The sequence below is a fragment of the Myxine glutinosa genome, chromosome 12 (genome assembly GCF_964187855.1).
Source record: "Myxine glutinosa chromosome 12, kmMyxGlut1.1, whole genome shotgun sequence".
Lineage (NCBI taxonomy): Eukaryota > Metazoa > Chordata > Myxini > Myxiniformes > Myxinidae > Myxine > Myxine glutinosa.
The window spans coordinates 23436090-23458621 of NC_136272.1; the positions used below are offsets into that span (position 1 = coordinate 23436090).

Genomic DNA, 22532 nt, shown 5'->3' on the forward strand with positions numbered 1-22532 from the left:
GAACCAAAAATCTTCTCCCAAACTACCGAATTGATTGACTGGAAACTGTGTGTCATTGACGAGGCATGGCGATTAAAAGATAATCACAGACATCATTGGTCACATGGTGTGGGAGCCATATTGGATTGAAGAAAAATATTACATAATTATATCTCTGAAACCACTTACCCTATCGATGGGAAATCTTACAAATATCATCGAACACCACTGTTGCATATACTGTAGTTTGAAAATGATGATGCCGTAGATCACGTGGTTTGGCAGCCATTTTTGATAGAAAATCAACCAGCCAGCCAGCCCAGAGGCAGAGGCAAACCAGAGGCAGGTTTGGCAGCCAGCCCAGAGGGGAGAGCAGTGTTCCATTGAGCTGCGGATGGAGGCCTTGTATGTGGTGAGGAGCTCAGGTGTGCCAGGGAGGGACTTCGCACGACGGAGGATGCCCATTCGGCGACTGGCTTTGGAGGCCAGCTTCCACCATTCCACCAATCCCTCTCCCTCCCACACATTCCTGATGTCTCTGCTCTCAAATGTGTTTATGTGCTTCCCCTTCTCTCCCCATCTTGTCTACCGCTCCCCTTTTTATATACTTTGTTTGTTTGTCGCTTTGATTTGTTTTTGTGATAAATGTTAGCTCTTTCACGAGCCTCGATTCTGTATACAAAAAAAAACAAAAAAAAACGAACCTTATCCGATAAACACGAAACTTCAAAAACGTGATCCCATACCCATACATATGCAGAGTGCACATTTTTTTAAGGTCATATGCCATGTGGTATGGCAGCCATATTAGCTTGAAAGCCAATATTTAAAAAAAATTCTTTCTCTGAAATTGCTTCACCGATTGGTGTAAAACTTGTCATGTCTGATGAAAATGTGATACTTGAAAACAGCTGAAGGTATTTAAATCAAAGTTGTTTATTTTTAGGACTGTCAACGAGGGCATCTATCTGTTGTGGGGCTGTGCGGAGGCATATTGGCGACAGTCGCATTGCTTATAGTTATTTTCTGGCATGCATTTGTCTCATTTCCATTCTTGCAAAACAGCAAAATGAAAAATTGCAAGAGGGTGTGCGATATAAATACCAAGTCAGTTAACACTTGGAAAAACAGACGAATTGGGACAATTATCCAAGGCGTCTACAAATTACTGTTCCAAATTCAAACCGTAATAAAATAATAATGCAAAGGGATAACGATGCAGTTTGCTGCACATGAAAAACATTTCCCAAAGTTTCGACTTTTTGTTTCCAGATGTCTCCTGTGACACGTGACATCAGATTTACTGCAAAGGGCGTCCCCACAAGAAAGTGGGTTGTCTGGTTTATAGAGACCAAATCAGCTACCCAATATCAACGTAGCTTCACAACGATCTATGGAAAGCAGCCATCATCAAGAAAAACAATTCACGAGTGGCACAAAAAAGTTATGAAGACTGGTAGCATTCTGGAGATTAAAGGGTGGACCAGCACGTACAAGTGTTGAGGATGTTGAACAGGTTTGAGTCATTTGAACGCAGTCCCAACAAGTGCATTCCGATTTGGATGATGATCTCGATAATAACGCTTTGGGAAATGTTCTTTCACATTCAGCAAACCGCATCGTTGTATCCTGTGTCATTAATTTATTACAGTTTGAGTTTGGAATGGCAATTTGTGACCACACTGTACAACAGATGATTATCTCTTTTTGAAGGAGAAAGTTTCCTCAATGGAAGAGTAATTGGGTTAAATTCGTTTTGACATATCGAGCGATAGTTTATTGTTGTAAAGTGATGACTCCCTAGCACATAAATTAAGAGAGCAATCGGAGATTGCAGACCCTTGCCTGGATGTTTTTTCAGTCATTTGTATTAAAACAAATACGGCGGCCGAACCATGTGACCAAGACGTCATCTTTTTTTTTTCTCCACCAATGTATTCATCGACACAAGAAATCTCATCTTGATCGGATGAACTTTTGTACTTGTCGAATTATGACGTCATAATGGAGGCACCTATGACATCATTAACATTTGTTATTCCCCATGGAGAGTTCTTTACAATGAGCCGTCTCAAATTTTTCTTTGCAGTGCTTTTGGTGATATGGAGGTGCAAAGTTTTCGGTTTTTCCAAAATGGCGCCCATACCACGTGACCTATGATGTCATTATTGAAAAATTATACAGGTGTCGGTGCACCTATGGTGGAAATTTCCTGTCAATCGGGCCAACGGTTGCAGAGAAAATCATATTTATTCTGTGCGGACAAACAAACGGACTCAAATGCAATACCCTGTCTTGTGGCGAGGGTAATAAAGAGCAAAATTCGACCCCATTATGGAATTAATATGTGTAGGGAAGGACTGACCTTGCCATGGATGTTCGTTATAAGAGCAGTCTGCCGCACATTTCGTACGTGCACAGTGACCTGAAAGCCAGGCCGCACTATGCCCGCATGAAACAGCAGAACAACATCTGCATCGAACGCTGAACACACCGTGGGACGTGCAGTTGGACTCACCATGACCATGCCCTGTGGTGTGAAAAATCCAATGTTGCATGATGCAATCAAAAAATGCTGACCAACACCTTTTCCTTTCAAGTGCACTTGATTGGTTGCAAATTTCTGACTTGTGCTTTCAATGGAACGCTGTTGTTCGGAAGGGAATCGACCATTTGAGTTTCAAGGGTTTGGCTAACTTGGTTGGCATTGTCAAGGCTTCCAAAGCCTATATAAGTTGAAGAATACTGCAGGTAACAGTTGCCACTGCTTTCTGCATTGTGTGTTCTCTCTTTCACAGACTGCAGCTCAAGCCAGAAATTCCATCTTAACTGTAATATCTTATTTCCCATTACCTATAATTCAGTCCTCCAAAACTGCAAAATGTATGTCTAAATAGGGTGGATGAATGGAAGGCACCCATTATTGCCGAGGACCCCTGCAGCAAGCGCTGATGTGACATGGGTTTACAGTCATCATTCCAGTTAAGAGGTGCAATTTGATATATATATATATTTATTTATATATAGTGTGTATAATTTGGCTTTGAGGCATGAATACCTTGGATACAATGCAACACTGACACCAATAGTACAGGTCTCATGGAGGGCTCTTGGTTCATCTAACCCCTGATCACCAATGTTGTTGCTGCCATACCGTTCCGCTTTCCTGGTTCGAATCCGGCAAGCCGTGTCATAAACGCACACGATGGTCACTCGATTCAAAGACCCCTTGCTGGATCCTCCTGTCTTAAGCCGCATTACCGTGCAGGTTGGGATCCCTAAATAGAGTGGGCGTCGCACTGATCAGCGACCACTTGAAGGATCTCAATCTCCGGCCGATCAACTAGGCCCTGTGATCAAAGCCTCTGGTGGTACGGGGGCGGTGACCAAATAATTTACTTTTCACAGGATTTGTGAGCCACCAGACAAAGCCAGAAAAAACAAACAGGATTCACCAAGAGACCACTCAGGTTTGTAAATGTTATTTTTCTTGTAGGGTTTGTTTCTCCAATCAGTGCCCCAAATTTTAATGGCACCTCAGAGTTTCTTATCCCCATCGGAGCACTAAACTACCATTCAGGTTGTTTCCCCCCCCCCCCCCTTTTTTTTTTTCAACAAATGTCCCAGCTGTATCTCGGAGCCGGCTGAGACCTTCGGAATGAAATTTTACAGCAATGGGAATTCAAAGTATGGGGGTTGACCTTTTTGACCATGACCTAATTTTTAAGGTCACCGCTCCAGGTCAAATGGTCTGAAATAAAATAATGTGGTCAAGGTCAAATGCCAGTCTAACCCCCCCCCCCCCCCCCACCCCCTCCCTCCCCATGTAACCATGTTTTTGTCATTTATAAACAATATTTATAAAGGGAGGACTGGAGTCCTCTCTGACCTTGAACCCCTCAAGATATTTTTTTAACCTCCTGAAACCTTCCTGTTCACACTCCGAGAACAACCTCCACTTTTCAACTCGTTCTGTCCACCGGTTCAGGAATGCATGCAAGTGAAGAAACACACTTACTTTTCGAATGATAGTATCATAAAAACAATGGGCTCAAATAAGATTTAACCATTCTTCAGATCAGCACAAAGGATCAGCTCTCAAATGTTGTGTTTGTGTCCTTCCCCCTCTCTCCCCATCTTGTCTACCGCTCCCCATGTTATATGTTTTATGTGTCGGTTTGTCTTTCTGTGTGATTAATGTTAGCTCTTTCACGAGCCTCGATATTGTATACAAAAAAAAAAAGAAACAGGTTGAGCAGTCACACCTTGCGCAGTTGTGTGCGATTGAAGTTCCCCAAAGCAAGGGTGGCAGCCTGGCCTGCACGAAGCACCCGACATGCGGTGCGATTTCTCTGGATGGAATTGACGCGGAGTGGCAGGAATTCCCCATGCTCGGTCGGTCCAACAGCAAAAATGTCGCCCTCACTACATATTCCGCTGTTAAAAAAAGTGTTTGTGTGCATTTGGTTATTTGAATGACATTTAAAAAATAACGATAAGGTAGTAAGTGGGATACTCATGGATTATGTTGGCACAGAATACTAACAAAAATAATTAAGGTGTTAAAGCGCGGCGTTACGCGCGCTGCTTGTGAGCAAGGAGGAAGCGGACAAGCGGTAACAAAAAAACGTCTTTATTGTAAGACTACACTAACATTGAACTCCTCCGGGCTGGTCGCCCGGTGTATATCATGAGGCCACGCCTACCCCTCGGGCGTGGCCACCGCCCACTTGGTGCGTGGAATGATGTCACCACGCCAGTGGGCTTTTGTGTCCGCCACACGCGCCCCCCCAGAATTCCCGCGCACCTGGAGGGCCAGTTTGTGGGGCAGTCGAATGACCCGGCCGAAGCGCCCCCTGGCGATCGGCGGCGTCCGGGGTGCAGGGATACCAGGTGGGATGCCCCTGGCTGCCCCTGGGATGGGTGCAGGACCGGGGGGCGCCATGGCGGCGGGGCTGGGCGGTGCCGGGGGTCTGCCCGCAGGAGGGCGGCCCCGACGTGGGGGTCGGGCCACTGGCGGTGGATGGTCCACATCGAGGTGGGCCGGCTTGAGGCGGTCTACCGAAACGCGGTCAGGAGTACCGCCGATGTCCAGGGTGAAGTGCTTCGCCCCGGTCTCCAGCACGCGGAAAGGCCCGTCGTACGGGGGCCGCAGTGGTGTCCGATGGGCATCGTGGCGGACGAAGACGTACTCCGCCGTGCGAAGCTCCGGGGCGACGTGCGTCGGTGGGTGCCCGTGGCATGCCGTTGGCACCGGGGCGAACCTCTGGGCGGTCTCTTGCAGAGCGGAGCGCTGCTGTGCCGCGGACCATGGTGCCGTGGAGTCGGAGAGGAACTCGCCCGGCACCCGCAGCGGTTGCCCGAAGACCAACTCCGCCGCGGATGCGCGCAGGTCCTCCTTGGGTGCCGTCCGGAGGCCCAGCAGGACCCAGGGGAGCCTGTCGACCCAGCCGCCGTCGCGGAGGGTGGCCCGGAGCGCGGCCTTCAATGAGCGGTGAAATCGCTCACACAGGCCGTTAGCCTGGGGGTGGTAGGCCGTGGTTCGGTGCAGCCGGACCCCGAGCCCCTGCGCAACCGCCCCCCAGAGCTCCGAGGTGAACTGGGGGCCGCGGTCGGATGAGATGTCTGAGGGGGCGCCGAACCGGGCGACCCAGGTGGCGATGAAAGCCTGCGCGACATCGGCCGCCGTTGTCGACGCCAAGGGCACGGCCTCCGGCCACCGGGTGGTGCGGTCCACCATGGTGAGGACGTGGGTGAAACCCCGCGAGGGGGGCAGAGGTCCCACCAGGTCCACGTGGACGTGGTCAAACCGGCGTTCCGGCACCGTGAACGGGGCCAACGGGGCCTGGGTGTGCCGGTGCACCTTGGCGCGCTGGCACGCGAGGCATGTCCTGGCCCAGCCGCGGACGGCCTTCCGGAGGCCATGCCAGACGAACTTGTCGGCGATCAGCCTTTGGGAGGCCCTCGCGCCCGGGTGGGACAGGCCGTGGATGGCGTCAAACACCTGGCGCTGCCAGCCCGCGGGCACAATGGGGCGAGGACGCCCGAGGGAGACGTCGCACAAGAGGGCCGCGCCCGCGCCGTCGAACGGCACCTCGGTGACGCGGAGGCCCGTGACGGCGGTCCGCAAGGCCTGGACGTCGGGGTCAGCGGCCTGGTCCGCTGCCATCCGGGCATAGTCGATGCCGAGGTGGACTGCGTGGGCGACGGCCCGGGAAAGGCAATCCGCAACCGGGTTGTCCTTCCCCGCGACGTGCTGGATGTCCGTCGTGTACTCGGACACGGCCGAGAGGTGACGCTGCTGCCGGGCCGACCACGGCTCGGTGACCTTGCCCATCGCGAAGATCAGCGGCTTGTGGTCGACGAAGGCAGTGAACGCCCGGCCCTCGAGCAGATGGCGGAAGTGCCTGACCGCCAAGTGAAGTCCGAGCAACTCGCGGTCGAAGGTACTGTAACGGCGTTCGGGCGGGCGAAGCTGCCGGCTAAAGAACGCCAGCGGTTGCCAAGCTCCACGCACCCATTGCTCGTGCACCGCGCCCACCGCGTAGTCCGAGGCATCGGTGGTGAGGGCGATCGGTGCATCGGGCGCCGGGTGCGCGAGCATGGTGGCGTTAGCCAAGGCGAGCTTCGCGCCCGTGAACGCCGTGTCCATCTGCTCGGTCCAGGTAACGTCGCCTTTGCCCGGCTTACCTCGGAGAGCTTCGTGCAGGGGGCGCAGGAGCTGGGCGATACGGGGCAGGAACCGATGGTAAAAGTTCACCATGCCCAGGAACTCCTGCAGCCCTCTGATCGTGCGGGGGCGCGGAAACCCCTTCACCGCCTCCACCTTGGCCGGCAGGGGGACGGCTCCGTGCCTGGTGACACGGTGCCCCAGAAAATCGATTGTGGCGGCGCCGAACCGGCACTTTGCGGGGTTCACAATCAGGCCATGCTGGCCCAGGCGTTCGAAGAGCGTGCGGAGGTGGCGTAGGTGCTCTTCGCGGGACGCGCTGGCGACGAGGATATCGTCCAGGTAGACGTAGACAAAATCCAAGTCGCGCAGGACGCTGTCCATCAGTCGCTGGAACGCCTGAGCCGCATTCTTCAGACCGAAGGGCATGCACAGGAACTCGAAGAGTCCGAATGGCGTGATGACCGCCGTCTTCGGGACGTCCTCCGGCCTGACGGGGACCTGATGGTAGCCGCGTATGAGGTCCACCTTCGAGAAGAAGGACCTGCCCGCCAAACGGGCGGAAAATTCCTGAATGTGGGGGACGGGGTAGCGGTCGGGAGTCGTGGCGTCATTGAGACGGCGATAGTCCCCGCACGGTCGCCATCCCCCGCCGGGCTTCGGCACGATGTGCAGCGGCGACGCCCAAGCGCTCTCTGAGCGCCGAACGATGCCGAGTCGCTCCAGGGTAGCGAACCCCGCTTTTGCCACCGCCAGCTTCGTCGGCTCGAGGCGGCGTGCCCGGGCGTAGACCGGTGGCCCGACGGTGGGGATGTGATGGGCCACCCCGTGCTTGATGGCCCCCGCCGAGAAGGTGGGCCGCGTGAGGGCCGGGAAGCCGGCGAGGAGGCGGGTGAATGCGTCCGCTGCCGGAAGCGTACAGACCAACGTGGCCGGAACCGAATCGTTCGGCAAGCCGCTTGGCAAGCCGCTCGTTGAGCTGGGCAACGCACATGCGAGCGAGCTGAACGTCTCGGCCTGGACAAGCCATCTGCGCTTGACGTCGACCAGGAGCCCATTAGCGCACAGGAAGTCCGCGCCAAGCAGTGCCATGGGCACGTCGGCGGTGACGAACGTCCATCGGAAAACCTGCCCTCCAAACCGCAGAGAGAGGCAGCGTTTTCCGTACGTACGGATGGGCGTCCCGTTCGCGGCAAGCAGCGCGGGGCCCCCACCCGCGGCGTGCTTGTCTGACGTGCCGGCGGGAATGACACTCACCTGTGCTCCCGTGTCGCACAGGTAACGGCGCCCGGAGAAGGTGTCCGTTATGAACAGCAGGCTGCTCGAACGGCCGGCGCTCATCGCCACAATTGAGCGCCGGCCCGGGCGTTTCCCGACCCGTTGAAGGAGCACGGCGGATGACACCGCCGAGCTTCGTGGCCGAACTTGGCGTGGAACCAGCACCAGGTGGTGGAGCTGGAGGAGCGCGGCTGGCTCCGCCAGGCCGGTGGAGTCGACGGGTTTCCCCGCGGTGGCGGTTTTCGCCGCGGCGGTGGGCGGGGCGTGGCGGCGTTCACGAGGTGCGTATCAGCATGCTGCTGAACCACAGCGTGCTGTAGAAGATGATGCTGTGGAACATCAGCGTGCTGTAGAAGATGATGCTGTGGAATATCAGCGTGCTGTAGAAGATGATGCTGTGGAACATCAGCGTGCTGTAGAAGATGATGCTGTGGAACATCAGCGTCGAAGGCCGTGACGGCCACGCCAACGCTCGCCCGCGTGTCCGAAGCGGCGAAGTACTTGTCCGCCTCGGCCGCCAATGCTCGGGGTTCCGTTAGCCCGGTCCCGGCCAACGCGAGGCGAACCTGCGCTGGAAGTTGGCGACGGAAAAGCGCCCGGAATAGCGAACCGGGGGCTTCGTCGCCCAACAGTGACAGCATATGGTCCATTCGGACCGACGGGCGCGTCTCACCGAGCTCGGGGAGATCCAGGAGGCGATCGGCCCGTGCGTCGTCCGTGAGGCCGAACGTGGCTAGGAGTAGCCGCTTGAGTGCCTCGTACTTGTGGCCGTCCGGTGGGTGGCGAAGGACGGACACAACTCGAGCGGCCGTGCCGGGCCCGAGGGAGGCGACGACATGGCAGTAGCGCAGGTCGTCGTTGGTGAGGCGCCGAAGCTGAAATTGGGCTTCGGCTTGAACGAACCAGACTTCGGCCTGGGCCTCCCAAAATTCGGGAAGTTTAATCGCCATTGCCTTGTCGTTGGCCATTGCAATGGCGTCGTGTTCGGAAGGATCGCTACGGCAGATCCAACGTCGAGGGTCACCAGTAAAGCGCGGCGTTACGCGCGCTGCTTGTGAGCAAGGAGGAAGCGGACAAGCGGTAACATATAAACGTCTTTATTGTAAGACTACACTGTAACACTGAACTCCTCCGGGCTGGTCGCCCGGTGTATATCATGAGGCCACGCCTACCCCTCGGGCGTGGCCACCGCCCACTTGGTGCGTGGAATGATGTCACCACGCCAGTGGGCTTTTGTGTCCGCCACAGTGTACTATTTTAACGGCCCCAATATTTGCCACCTCGTGGGGTCGCTGAAGGAAACATTTTTTAACCAGTTTTTCGCTAACCGGCTGGCAAGGCCCGACATTTAACGAAAAGCAACAGGAACTCGTAATTTGTTCAGGATGCTGGCAATAATTTGCCGACTCCGCAAAAGTCACCACAGGATATTCAATGGCCACCAACTAATGCAGGCACGACACCAGTACATCTGAAGGATGGACACTTTATTCTGGAACACAATGCTCGTGAAGCAGTTTAACAGTCGGGCCAGGAATTTAACCCAGACAAGACATCTATATATATCACTGTAATACTCTGCTCCAGTTTGTTTGTTTGGCTGTTCATGGTGGGGCTTTCCCCATTCTGGGAGGGGCTCCCAAAACAAATCTCCACCATTTTGTTTGTTCCGCATACCTCTGGTGTCCATTTTAAGACTGAATAAATGCGTCTTCTATCATAAGTTGCCTTTTGAAGAAACAAAGGTACATTTTGAATACAACTCATGTAAAGGAAACAAGGTAATGCATGTTTTGTTCCGAGCGATCGCGGAAGCAGTCTATTATACACCGCCCAAAGAAGGTGCATTTCATAATGCAGAGTAAAGAAAATAGTGGTCTTTTTTTTTTTTTTTGTATACAATATCGAGGCTCGTGAAAGAGCGAACATTAATCACACAGAAAGACAAACCGACACATAAAACATATAACATAGGGAGCGGTAGACAAGATGGGGAGAGAGGGGGAAGGACACAAACACAACATTTGAGAGCAGGGACCGAGAGACATGGAGACATCGAGAGATCTGAGAGAGGGCGAGGGCTTTGGGGGGGGGCGTGGGAAGGGGGCAGTGGGAGAGGTATAAAACATATGGACACTGCCAGGACTTCCAGGAAAGAAGTTGGAATTTCAAACAAGGTGGATCTGGGGTGAATTAGCGGGGGTAGAAAAGATCAAGGTTTTGGATGGGGGAAGATAAGAGATGGTGGTGAACAGCTGTTTTAAAGACCTGGAGGGAGGAGTGGGATTGAAGGGAGTGAGGGAGTTTGTTCCAGAGGCGGGAGAAAAGAGGAATGAAAGAGTGAAGGTGAGCGGAGAGCCGAGATTTCGGCAGTTTAACCATCAGAGGGTTGCTGGCAGATCTTGTGCGACCTGTAGGAATATTTGGGGGACAGAGCACAGAGAGAGCTGGGGGTGCAAGGCCGGAGAGGAGTCGGTAGAAGACAGAAAGACCACCTACCTGCCTGCGGTGAGTGAGTGAAAGGCCCTCAGAGATAGCTTCATCGCGGGAGATTCCAATAATTCTGAAAGCTTTGGTTTCAACAGCGTGAAGCCGAGCTAGGTGTGAGGCAGGAGCACCGGCCCATAGGGGAGAACAGTATTCCATTGAGCTGCGGATGAAAGCCTTGTATGTGGTGAGGAGCTCAGGTGTGCCGAGGAAGGACTTCGCACGACGGAGGATGCCCAGTCGGCGACTGGCTTTGGAGGCCAGCTTGGAAATGTGGTTTTCCCAAGAAAGATCATGGCAGATAGTGAGACCCAAAATCTTGAGCGACAGAACTTCTTGGAGAGGATTGTTGAGAAAGTAGATGGGAGGGTTGTCCAGTCGATCTTTTCGGAGAGACATAGTAAGAGTGTGAGATTTGTTTAAAATAAAAATTTAATTAAAAAATTTAATTTAATTAAAAAGATTTAATTAAAAAATAAAAATAACTTTTGGTTTTCACACGAGTTTTCAAAACTGAATTGTGTGCAGGTCAAGGATTAATAAACAAACTATTTATACAGTATAAACAAACTGTATAAATTGTGTAGATTACATCATTTCTGGATGTGACGAGTTGCCAGTAACCATTTTATAGCCGGCGAAGCCAGTGTTGTGAATAAACGCGTACATATGTTGAAAACCAGATTATGCTGGATCCCTTGGCTTGAGAATTCCGAAGCTGTGACGCACCAAATCGCTCAATGGAGGCCGCCATCTTGCGGATGCGGAAGTATGCATAACAAATTGAAAAAGGTTCAATAGGAGTTTGTTTCACCCGTCTTTGTTTGATTCACCATCTTATGCACCTCTAATTTGTAATTAAAATACTTTAAGACCAACCTCGGCCCGCACGGGCCTGGTTATCTTCAACGAAAATCGTCACCAAACACCGGAACCAATGAGATTCGAGCATTTGAAAAAATATTTCTTAAACCAAATCACTCGATGGAGGCCGCCATCGTCCGATGCGGAAGGATGCATAAAAAAAATTGAGAAAACGTTCAATAGGAGTTTGTTTCACCCGTCTTTGTTTGATTCACATTCTGATGCACCTCTAATGTGTAATTAAAATACTTTAAGACCAACCTCGTTATCTTCAACAAAAATCGTCACCAAACACCAGAACCAATGAGATTCGAGCATTTCAAAAAAGCTTATTACGCGTTTCGGGGGGTGAAAACGGCATCAAATATTCTAAAATTAACGAAGAATTATTTTTTAGAAATCTCGCGGCCGTAGGGGATAGTTTTTCACGGCCGGAAATATCCGAAGTTGAGACGGAATTCACCGAATTAATCAAGAAGTAAATTTTATCAATTTTAATCTCATCCAGAATGCAAATGGTCATTTTAGGTCTGAATTTGCGAAATTTTGTGTGCTGACCAATCAGCGATCAGCCAATCAGCGCCATCGACACGGTTTGATTCACGACAGTCACACATTCCCGTTGAAACGGCGCTATCGTCTGATCTGTCGGCACTGATCTTACTGCAAGGTGACTTATTCTGGTGGAGGAAGCCGCAGTGCCCGGAGAGAACCAGTCCTGACAGCGACTGAAGTTAGAAGACTACACACATACTGTGAAAACGTATATTAAGCCCAGTTAAAATTTCTTAAAATAGGCCTTAAGCTAGCACATCGTATAGTTACTTCCTTAAGCTTCTTGTGACATTTATTGTATGTAGGTATTGGGGAGGACTGTCTGCTCTTCTCTTTTACCAAGTCTTACCAGGTACAGTACCTACTACACCTACATACTACCAACTACCTAACCTACTGATGCCATAGTGATGGGTAAAATAGTGGCAAGAGGCTTTGGCTTCGCCGGCTCATTGCGGCTTTGCAGTCGGGTACTAGTAGCCGGTGAAGCCGGTGTTGTGAATGAACGCGTACGTATTATGTTGAAAAGCCAGATTTTGCTGGATCCCTTGAGAATTTCGAAGCTTTGACGCACCAAATCGCTCAATGGAGGCTGCCATCTTGCGGATGCGGAAGTATGCATAACAAATTGAAAAAAGTTCAATAGGAGTTTGTTTCACCCGTCTTTTTTTGATTCACAATCTTATGCACCTCTAATTTGTAATAAAAATACTTTAAGACCAACCTCGGCCCGCACGGGACTGGTTATCTTCAACGAAAATCGTCACCAAACACCGGAACCAATGAGATTCGAGCATTTGAAAAAATATTTCAAAAAAGCTTATTACCGCGTTTGAGGCTGAAAACGGCGTCAAATATTCTAAAATTGACGAAGAATTATTTTGTAGAAATCTCGCGGCCGTAGGGGATCGTTTTTGACAGCCGGAAATATCCGAAATTGAGACGGAATTCACCGAATTAATCAAGAAGGAAATTTTATAAATTTTAATCTCATCCAGAATGCAAATGGTGTCATTTTGAACTAGGTACGGTACCGACTACACCTACCTACTACCAACTACCTAACCGACTGATGCCATAGTGATGGGTAAAATAGTGGCAAGAGGCTTTGGCTTCGCCAGCTCATTGCGGCTTTGCAGTCAGGTACTCGTAAAACTATATGTGCAGCATCTAACTCAAGATGTCCAATGTCACACACATCTATGCCCGTGGGTTTCACACGGGTGCCCCACTATCACACACGCACACATATACTGTAAATGCAAACCTCTTGATTGTTGATGAGCAGGGCAGAGACAATGTGTCCGCTTCGCAGGCGACACTTGTTGCTAACAAGTTGTGCAGCAATTGCTGGGATGAGACTAAATCTGTGCCTTGCTTCCCAGTCAAGTTAGGGGGTTCAATCTGTGTATATTAGTGGCTTAGATTGGTCACAAATAAACAATTTGCAGTGTGCCGTCCTGATGAGGGCTTGCAGGCTTGCATGCAAATCGGACCTGGCAGGAGTAATGCCCTGCTGGTGGATTAAGGGGTCTCACTCCTATTAAGAGGAGTGGTCCCACCAGTATGACCATGCATTGTGGCCCTCTGGGGGCATGATGCATGCGTTTTGAATGACCATGCGTTTCCCCCTCGGGGTTGAGGCGCATGTGTATTGTAATGGGGACAGCCTTGTTGACGATGTGCCTTGACCATGGGGTCAAGGTGCACGTCCAAGGCTGTTCAAATGTTTGACTTTTTACCTTTTTTCATGTAAAAAAGGCAGGCCTTCCGGGCGGGCCCTAAACGCTTGCAGGCTTGCATGCAAATCGGACCTGGCAGGAGTAATGCCCTGCTGGTGGATTAAGGGGTCTCACTCCTATTAAGAGGAGTGGTCCCACCTGTATGACCATGCATTGTGGCCCTTCGGGGGCATGATGCATGCGTTTGAATGACCATGTGCTTCCCCCTCGGGGTTGAGGCGCATGTGTATTGTTATGGGGACAGCCTTGTTGACGATGTGCCTTGACCATGGGGTCAAGGTGCACGTCCAAGGCTGTTCAAATGTTTGACTTTTTACCTTTTTTCTTTGTAAAAAAGGCAGGCCTTCCTGGTGGGCCCTAAACACTTGCAGGCTTGCATGCAAATCGGACCTGGCAGGAGTAATGCCCTGCTGGTGGATTAAGGGGTCTTACTCCTATTAAGAGGAGTGGTCCCAATTGTATGACCATGCATTGTGGCCCTTCGGGGGCATGATGCATGCGTTTGAATGACCATGCGCTTCCCCCTCGGGGTTGAGGCGCATGTGTATTGTTATGGGGCCAGCCTTGTTGACGTTGTGCCTTGGCCATGGGGTCAAGGTGCACGTCCGAGGCTGTTCGAATGTTTGACTTTTTACCTTTTTTCATTGTAAAAAAGGCAGGCCTTCCCGGCAGGCCCAAAACGCTCGCAGGCTTGCATGCAAATCGGACCTGGCAGGAGTAATGCCCTGCTGGTGGATTAAGGGGTCTTACTCCTATTAAGAGGAGTGGTCCCAATTGTATGACCATGCATTGTGGCCCTTCGGGGGCATGATGCATGCGTTTGAATGACCATGCGCTTCCCCCTCGGGGTTGAGGCGCATGTGTATTGTTATGGGGACAGCCTTGTTGACGATGTGCCTTGACCATGGGGTCAAGGTGCACGTCCGAGGCTGTTCAAATGTTTGACTTTTTACCTTTTTTCACAAGCAAAAAAGGCAGGCCTTAGCTATGGCCCTAAAACAGCTGGTAGACCTGCATGCAAATCGGACCTGGCAGGAGTAATGCCCTGTCGGTGGATCAAGGGCTCTTACTCCTATTAAGATGAGTGGTCCCAATTGAATGACCATGCATTGTGGCCCCTCGGGGGCATGATGCATGCGTTTGAATGACCATGCGCTTCCCTCTTGGGGTTGAGGCGCATGTGTATTGTTATTGGGACAGCCTTGTTGACGTTGTGCCTTGGCCATGGGGTCAAGGTGCACGTCCAAGGCTGTTCAAACGTTTGACTTTTTACCTTTTTTCATAGCAAAAAAGGCAGGCCTTCCCTGTGGCCTAAAAACAGGAAAATAAGCCCTCGTCGGGACGGCATGGTGTTGAGGTTGTGGGGACTCACTCCTATGGAGGAGGGGTCCAATTGTCGGACCATGCATTCTGGCCCTTCAGTGTCAGGATGCATGTGTTTTTATTGACCATGTGCTTCAGCCTTTTGGTCGAGGTGCATGTGTATGCCAATGGGACAGTCTTCATAGACGGTGTGCCTTGGCCATGGGGTCAAGGTGCATGTCCAAGGCTGTTTAAATATTTGATTTTTTTCCTTTTTTATTATAAAAGGCAGGCCCCATAAGGCCCATAACAAGGGCGAAATCTAGATCGACATCTCTGCATTTGTCTATTTGTGACCATCGAGCTTTAATCTCATTCTTCAAAGACTTGAGTACCACGCGGATGCCTCCTAGTTTGGAGGTGATGTGTTGGTATAATTTATGTACATGACATCAATGCAATGTCATATGTTACGTGCTCCTCCCCAAACCCCGGTCACGGTGTACCTCCGAGCCCCGAGAGGAGTCACGGCAGAAAGATATGTTATTCTGTGTGTCAAAGATCAATGGTGAAACCACACCAATTGTTACCAACAAACAAGTATTGTATTAAGGTCACACAAGAATAACAGTACAAAAACAATATTAATCAATTGTACAACCAATATATCATTCCTATGATGGTACCGTCAGTTTCGTACAATATAACTCACTGTGCTCCAAGTGAGCGAAAATAACATTCCCAATGTCTCTGTCCCAGCTTCAAACCAAAGTCGACCCACGCTCTAGTGATCGTCAGAACGATGTTGTATCAAGACCAGAATCCCGCTCGGTTGACAGTCACACTGCCAAAGATAGGCAAAAGTGTCCTCAAGAGGCGGATGGGAAATCACACCTTCGGGTATGGACGTTCAACGGCTCCCAATCGGCGAACCGCAAATTCACACTCAAAATCCACGTTACACACACACACCAGGTTAACGTCTGGATGCGGTGCAATGGTTGAAGCGAGGTGAAAAACCTGGAGCGATGCGAAAATCCAGCGCAAGGCAAAATGGCCAACGATCCGTTCGAGACGTAACGGCACTCCAATGATTCTCTTCGGAATCAACCGCAAAACCTGTCACGCAGGTTTATCTGTCACAGCGATAACAACTCTGTCGCAGGCATCCCTTTCCCAGGAAACCCCAAAGTTCACTCGTGATCCTCGTTCGCCAGCGTTTGCTCAAAACCTCAACGCAGCTCGGCTCCTTCTCCAAACTCACTCGCTCCGCCTCTTTTTCCTCTCCTCTTCTTCTTTTCGTCGTCCGGTTCCCGATCCGGTTTCTTTTAAAACACTAACTTTTTTTACCTTTTAAAAACAGCTATCTCCAATTCACTTAAACGATAACAATAATAGTACATGCAACCAAAAATGTTTACAGTGGATGAGAAACACAACGGAAGTGACGAATACGTAACACATGTCATAGGGCGAGTGTGCTTCTTTGGTTAAATATACGAGCTCCGACAACAACCTCACCTGGGGAACCAGAAGCGGAGGTATGAAATCTGATCCTGACCCAATGACAGATTTCACATCTCAATATGATCTAATGACCGATTTCACATCGCAATATGATCTAATGACCGATTTCACATCGCAATGTGATCGAATGACAGATTTCACATCTCAATCTGGCCCAATGACGTTTCACATCTCAATCTGACCCAATAACCGATTTCACATCTCAATCTGACCCAATGACAGATTTCCCATCTCAATCTGACCGAATGACAAATTTCCCATCTCAATCTGACCTAATAACCAATTTCACATCTCAATCTGACCCAATGACGTTTCACATCTCAATCTGACCCAATGACGTTTCACATCTCAATCTGACCCAATAACCAATTTCACATCGCAATCTGACCCAATAACCAATTTCACATCGCAATCTGACCCAATAACCAATTTCACATCTCAATCTGACCCAATAACCAATTTCACATCAATAACCACCATTTTAGAGGCCATTTTTCCCCGCAAGGCGGGGGTTGGCCTTTTTCGGGGACCGTGGTTGCTGTTGTTTTTTGGTCCCCTTTTTGAAGCAATGTTTTACGGCCGGATGCCCTTCCTGCCGCCAACCCTGTTTGTCGCCTTTTTACGACACACAGGGAATTACCAGTGAACTGGTACTCAATTAGCCGACCTCGGAAGGATGACAGGCTGAGTCAACCCCCCCGGCGTTAATTCAGCGATCGACCGGGCTTCGAACCCAGGATCCTTGGATCCTAAGCTGGCACCCAAGCCGCTAGCCCAACACCAGGCTAACAATTTCACATCAATCTGACCCAAAAACCAATTTCACATCTCAATCTGACCCAATAACCAATTTCACATCTCAATCTGACCCAATGACCGATTTCACATCACAATCTGACCCAATGAAGTTTCACATCTCAATCCGACCCAATAACCGATTTCACATCTCAATCTGACACAATGACCGATTTCACAGCTCAATACAACAACAACAACAACAACAACATGCATTTTAAAGGCCATTTTCCCTGCTAGAGCGGGGGTTAGCCTTGCGGTCCCCATGACAATCTTCTCCATTTTGCCCTATTTTCTGCATCTCTCCTTGTTAACCCCCTTGCCCGCATTTCTTCTTCCACCATCTTTAGCCAAGTCTTTCTCGGTCTTCCCCGTCTTCTACTTCCTTCTACATTCATTTCCATCACTCTTCTCAACCAGTCACTTTCATCCTTCCTCAACACATGACCAAACCATCTCAACCTGTTCCTCTTCACAGCATCAATCACAGGCTCTATTCCCATCATCTTTCGCAATTCATCATTTGTCTTCCTCTCTCTCAACGATACTCCGCACATCCGTCGAACCATTCGCATTTCCACCCTTTCCAACTTTCGTTGCTGCTCTACGTTCATTACCCATGTCTCGCTCCCATAAATCATAACACTTCTCACACATGCAGCATGCACCTTTCCCTTCAGCTTCAACGACACTCCCCTCATCATCAGCACGCCACTCAATTCCCGAAACTTCTTCCATGCACATCTCACTCGAGCAACCGTTGCCGAGTCTGATCCACCTTCTCCATTCAGCATGTCTCCGAGGTAGCAAAATGTTTTCACACCTTCCAGCTTCACGCCGTCTCCAAGATCCAACTCAACATTTCCTCCATCTGCAGCTCCCTCTGTGCACACCTTACATTTGAATGTAGCTGCCACACTGGTTAATGACCCTCTCAGACCACTACATTTTTGATGAACCCACTCAGCGCACATTGTACACTGAATGGAGTTCACTCCGACACCCTTCCTACACACAGCACAGGGCCACTTCCCAGTTCTTTCCACCTCACCACATGCTTTACCACTTGCCATCACCTTCGTCTTTCCGATATTCACCTTCAGACCTTTTGTCTCCATACATTCCTTCCACGTGTTCATCTTTTCCTTCAGTCCATCCATACTTTCCGCAATCAACACCAGATCATCTGCATACAACAACTCCCACGGTAAACCCTCCTTTACGTTCTGAGCCAGCACCTCCATCACAGCTACAAATAGTAGTTGACTTAGTACCGACCCTGATGCACTCCCACCTTCACCTCAAACTCACCACTGTTCCCGTCCTTCGTCCTTACAGCTGTGTGCGCTCTTTTGTACATTGCCATCACTACTCTGATCAACCATTCCTCCACTCCTAACTTCCTCAATGCCCATGTCAATACTTTGCGTGGAACCCGATCGAATGCTTTCTCCAGATCAACAAACTCAAGAAACAACTTCTTCCTCTTCTCCATGTACTTCTCCTGCAACTGCCTCACAATGAAAAGCGCGTCTGTCGTTCCTCTTCCTGGCATAAATCCAAACTGCATTTCGTCGATCTTCACTTTCTTCCTTATCCTCCTCTCCAACACCCTTTCCAATACCTTCATTCCATGCTCCAATAACTTTATCGCTCGGTACGAGCCACACTCCAGAGGGTCACCTTTCCCCTTGTATAGAGCAGTGTTTCCCAACCGTTTTCTGATCGAGTACCACTTGGAGGTCCCGTACCGTCACCGCGTACCACCTGGTTCCAGAAAAACTCAATCCGCGTACCACCTGGTTCCAGAAAAACTCAATTCGATAAGATATCAGGCTTCTTTCAATTTAATGTGAGGGCTGCATCTGTTTCTTCTCCACCAGCTGGTCGATGCAGGGCATAACTTTGCTCACAGCACATCGGAAATCATGAAATATATCAGAAATCAGAAATAAAAAAATTATCAGGCCAAATCATTTTTTTTAAAGGTTGAGTCGCGAACCACCTGGAAGGCCCTCACGTACCACAGGTTGGGAACCAGTGGTATAGAGGGACGAGGGTACTCAGTTCCCAATCCACTGGAATGCGGCCTTCTTTCACCACCAGATTACAGATCTCTGTCATTCTCTTCACACCCCAACTTCCTGCTGCCTTCAACATATCTCCCACAACTCCCGTCGGCCCTCCCGCTTTTCTACCCTTCATTGCTTTTATCGCTTCCTCGCACCTTCATTTTATCGCCTTTTTTTTCAAAAGGTGGTTATTGCTTTTATCGCTTCCTCAACTTCCTTCTCAGTTATCTTCTCTGCCGGTGCTAAAACTGGGTTACTCTCTATGTTGCCATCCCATTCATTCTCTGTATTCAACAGCATTTCCATACATCTTTTCCATCTTCCTTTAATTCCATCTGGGTCGACAACGATTTGTCCCACTTCATCCTTCAAGCAACTCACCCCCATCACATCACACCTCTCTTTCGCTATCTGCTTTGCAATCCTGAATACTGCTTTCTGACCCTCTTCCGAATCCAAGCGTTCTCCGAACATTTTCCTACATGCCTCCTGCGCCTTTGCTACCTCTTTCTTTGCAGCCTTCCTGGCTGCCTTATAACTTTCATGCTCTGCTGTTTCTGCTCCCGTACCCTTCGCCTTCTGCCACTCCTTGAACTTCTTCCTCTTCTCGTCAATCCTCTTTCCAACTTCATCATCCCACCACCATGTTTCCGAGTGCCTCGGTGGTCCTTTTGTCCATCCACATACCTCACCAACGGCTCCCAACAGACTAGCTTTCATTGACATCCAACCACTTTCAAGCTCAACCACATCATCCTCTACCCTACTCAGCCTCTCTTTTAATGCCTCCCTCACTGTCACCTCTTTCAACCTCCACACCTTCATTCTCGGTTGGTACTTCACCCGCCGAGCTCTCCTCGCACCTTTCACCCTTACGTCGCAGACAACCAAGTGGTGCTGTGAAACAGCCTCCTCCGCCAGGATCACCTTTGTGTCTCGGAGGTGCCCCCTATCTCGCCTACGCACCATCAGGTAGTCAACGGTTGTCGTCGACCCACCTGACATGTATGTAACAAGCTTATTATCCTATTTCTGGAACTGAGTATTACAAATCAACAAATCAGCTCCATCAGCAAACTCCAAAATCCTTTCACCTTCTCCATTTCTCACACCATATCCGTAACCCCCATGAACTCCGTCAAAACCATCCATACTCCATCCCACATGTCCATTTAGGTCTCCTCCTACCACAACAACCTCCTCATCTTTCACGTTTTCCATCAGCTTCTCTATCGCACACCAGAACTTGTCCTTCTCTTCATCACTTCGACCAACCTGCGGAGCATATCCCGAGATGACGTTCACCAAGAGCTTTCCAATCATCATTTTCACCATCATCAACCTATCACTCACTCTAGTCACACTCACCACACTGTCTACAAACTCCTCAGAAAACAGGACACCAACACCATTCACGCCCTCCAGGCACCCTTGCCACACAAACTTGTATTTCTGTCCCTGCCGACCCTTCACCATTCTCACACCACTTCCCTTCCATCTCGTCTCTTGCACACAACATATGTCCACTCTTCTTCTGACCAATACTTCCACCACTTCTCCTGATCTCCCTGTCATTGTCCCTACATTCCATGTCCCAAACCTCAGAAACCGATCTCCACTTCGGGCTGTACCCTGCCCACATGTAGTTGTAATTGTCATGGTTCTCCTTTTGAGGCAATGTTTTTATGGCCGGATGCCCTTCCTGACGCCAACCCTCTTAGTCGCCTCTTACGACACGCAGGGATACGGCGTACCTATTTTTATCCAGGGTACACACTGGGAAACGTTTAAAACATGGAAATTCTGGGGGGTGGGGGGGGGAGGGGGGGAGCGGCGTCAGCATCACGGCTGCGGTTTAAACATATTTAAATAATATTTAAACAAAACCATGAAAACAATCTGGGAAAAGTCATTAAGTGAGAACGTGGATTTGAGAAAGCAGGAGCAGAGGTGAAAGAAAAACGAGATATAGGGGGCGGGGCACAAGTCGAGACGAGGAGGCCGCACGAGACACCAGGCCGCACCAGGCGCACGAGGCGCGAACAAAGACTAATTACACACAAATTTGCAACAACTACAAAACCAAAACCAAATAGAAACACAATAACACAAACACAACAAAATACGCAGCGGAAATTTGACAAAGAAACGAACGGGAAAACACTCAAACTTTGATGCCGTGGAGAGATCGAAGCAAGCCCCGTCGCTCGAGGGACCGGAAGCTATCACAGCTCAATCTGACCCAATAACTGATTTCACATCTCAATCTGACCCAATGACAGATTTCCCATCTCAGTCCGACCCAATAACCAATTTCACATCTCAATCTGACCCAATGACGTTTCACATCTCAATCTGACCCAATGACCGATTTCACATCGCAATCTGACCCAATGACCGATTTCACATCTCAATCTGACCCAATACCCAATTTCACATCTCACTCTGACCCAATAACCAGTTTCCCATCTGAATCTGACCCAATAACCAATTTCACATCTCAATCTGACCCAATAACTAATTTCACATCTCAATCTGACCCAATGACCGATTTCACATCTTAATCTGACCCAATAACCAATTTCAAATCTCTCTGACTCAATGACAGATTTCCCATCTCAATCTGACCCAATGACAGATTTCACATCTCAATCTGACAGTAACCTTAAGTAACCTTGAGGAAGTTAGGAGTGGAGGAATGGTTGATCAGAGTAGTGATGGCAATGTACAAAAGAGCGCGCACAGCTGTAAGGACGAAGGACGGGAACAGTGGTGAGTTTGAGGTGAAGGTGGGAGTGCATCAGGGGTCGGTATGAAGTCCACTACTATTTGTAGCTGCGATGGAAGTGCTGGCTCAGAACGTAAAGGAGGGTTTACCGTGGGAGTTGTTGTATGCAGATGATCTGGTGTTGATTGCGGAAAGTATGGATGGACTGAAGGAGAAGATGAACAAGTGGAATGAATGTATGGAGACAAAAGGTCTGAAGGTGAATATCGGAAAGATGAAGGTGATGGCAAGTGGTAAAGCATGTGGTGAGGTGGAAAGAACTGGGACGTGGCCATGTGCTGTGTGCAGGAAGGGTGTCGGAGTGAACTCCATTCAATGTACAATGTGCGCTGAGTGGGTTCATCAAAAATGTAGTGGTTTGAGAGGGTCATTAACCAGTGTGGGAGCTACATTCAAATGTAAGGTGTGCACAGAGGGAGCTGCAGATGGAGGAAATGTTGAGTTGGATCTTGGAGACGGCGTGAAGCTGGAAG

General features: G+C 49.7%; 1 protein-coding gene across 1 annotated transcript in view; it reads right to left on the reverse strand.

The window, feature by feature from the left end:
- The window catches only part of GTPBP2 (GTP binding protein 2), a 41311-nt gene that overhangs the window by 1535 nt on the left and 17244 nt on the right, over positions 1-22532 (reverse strand). The window contains exons 10-11 of the mRNA XM_068133049.2: positions 4245-4416; positions 2345-2509 (exon numbers count right to left, since the gene is read on the reverse strand). Coding sequence (XP_067989150.2) covers positions 2345-2509; positions 4245-4416 — 337 coding nt within the window. The remainder of the gene's footprint in view (positions 1-2344; positions 2510-4244; positions 4417-22532) is intronic.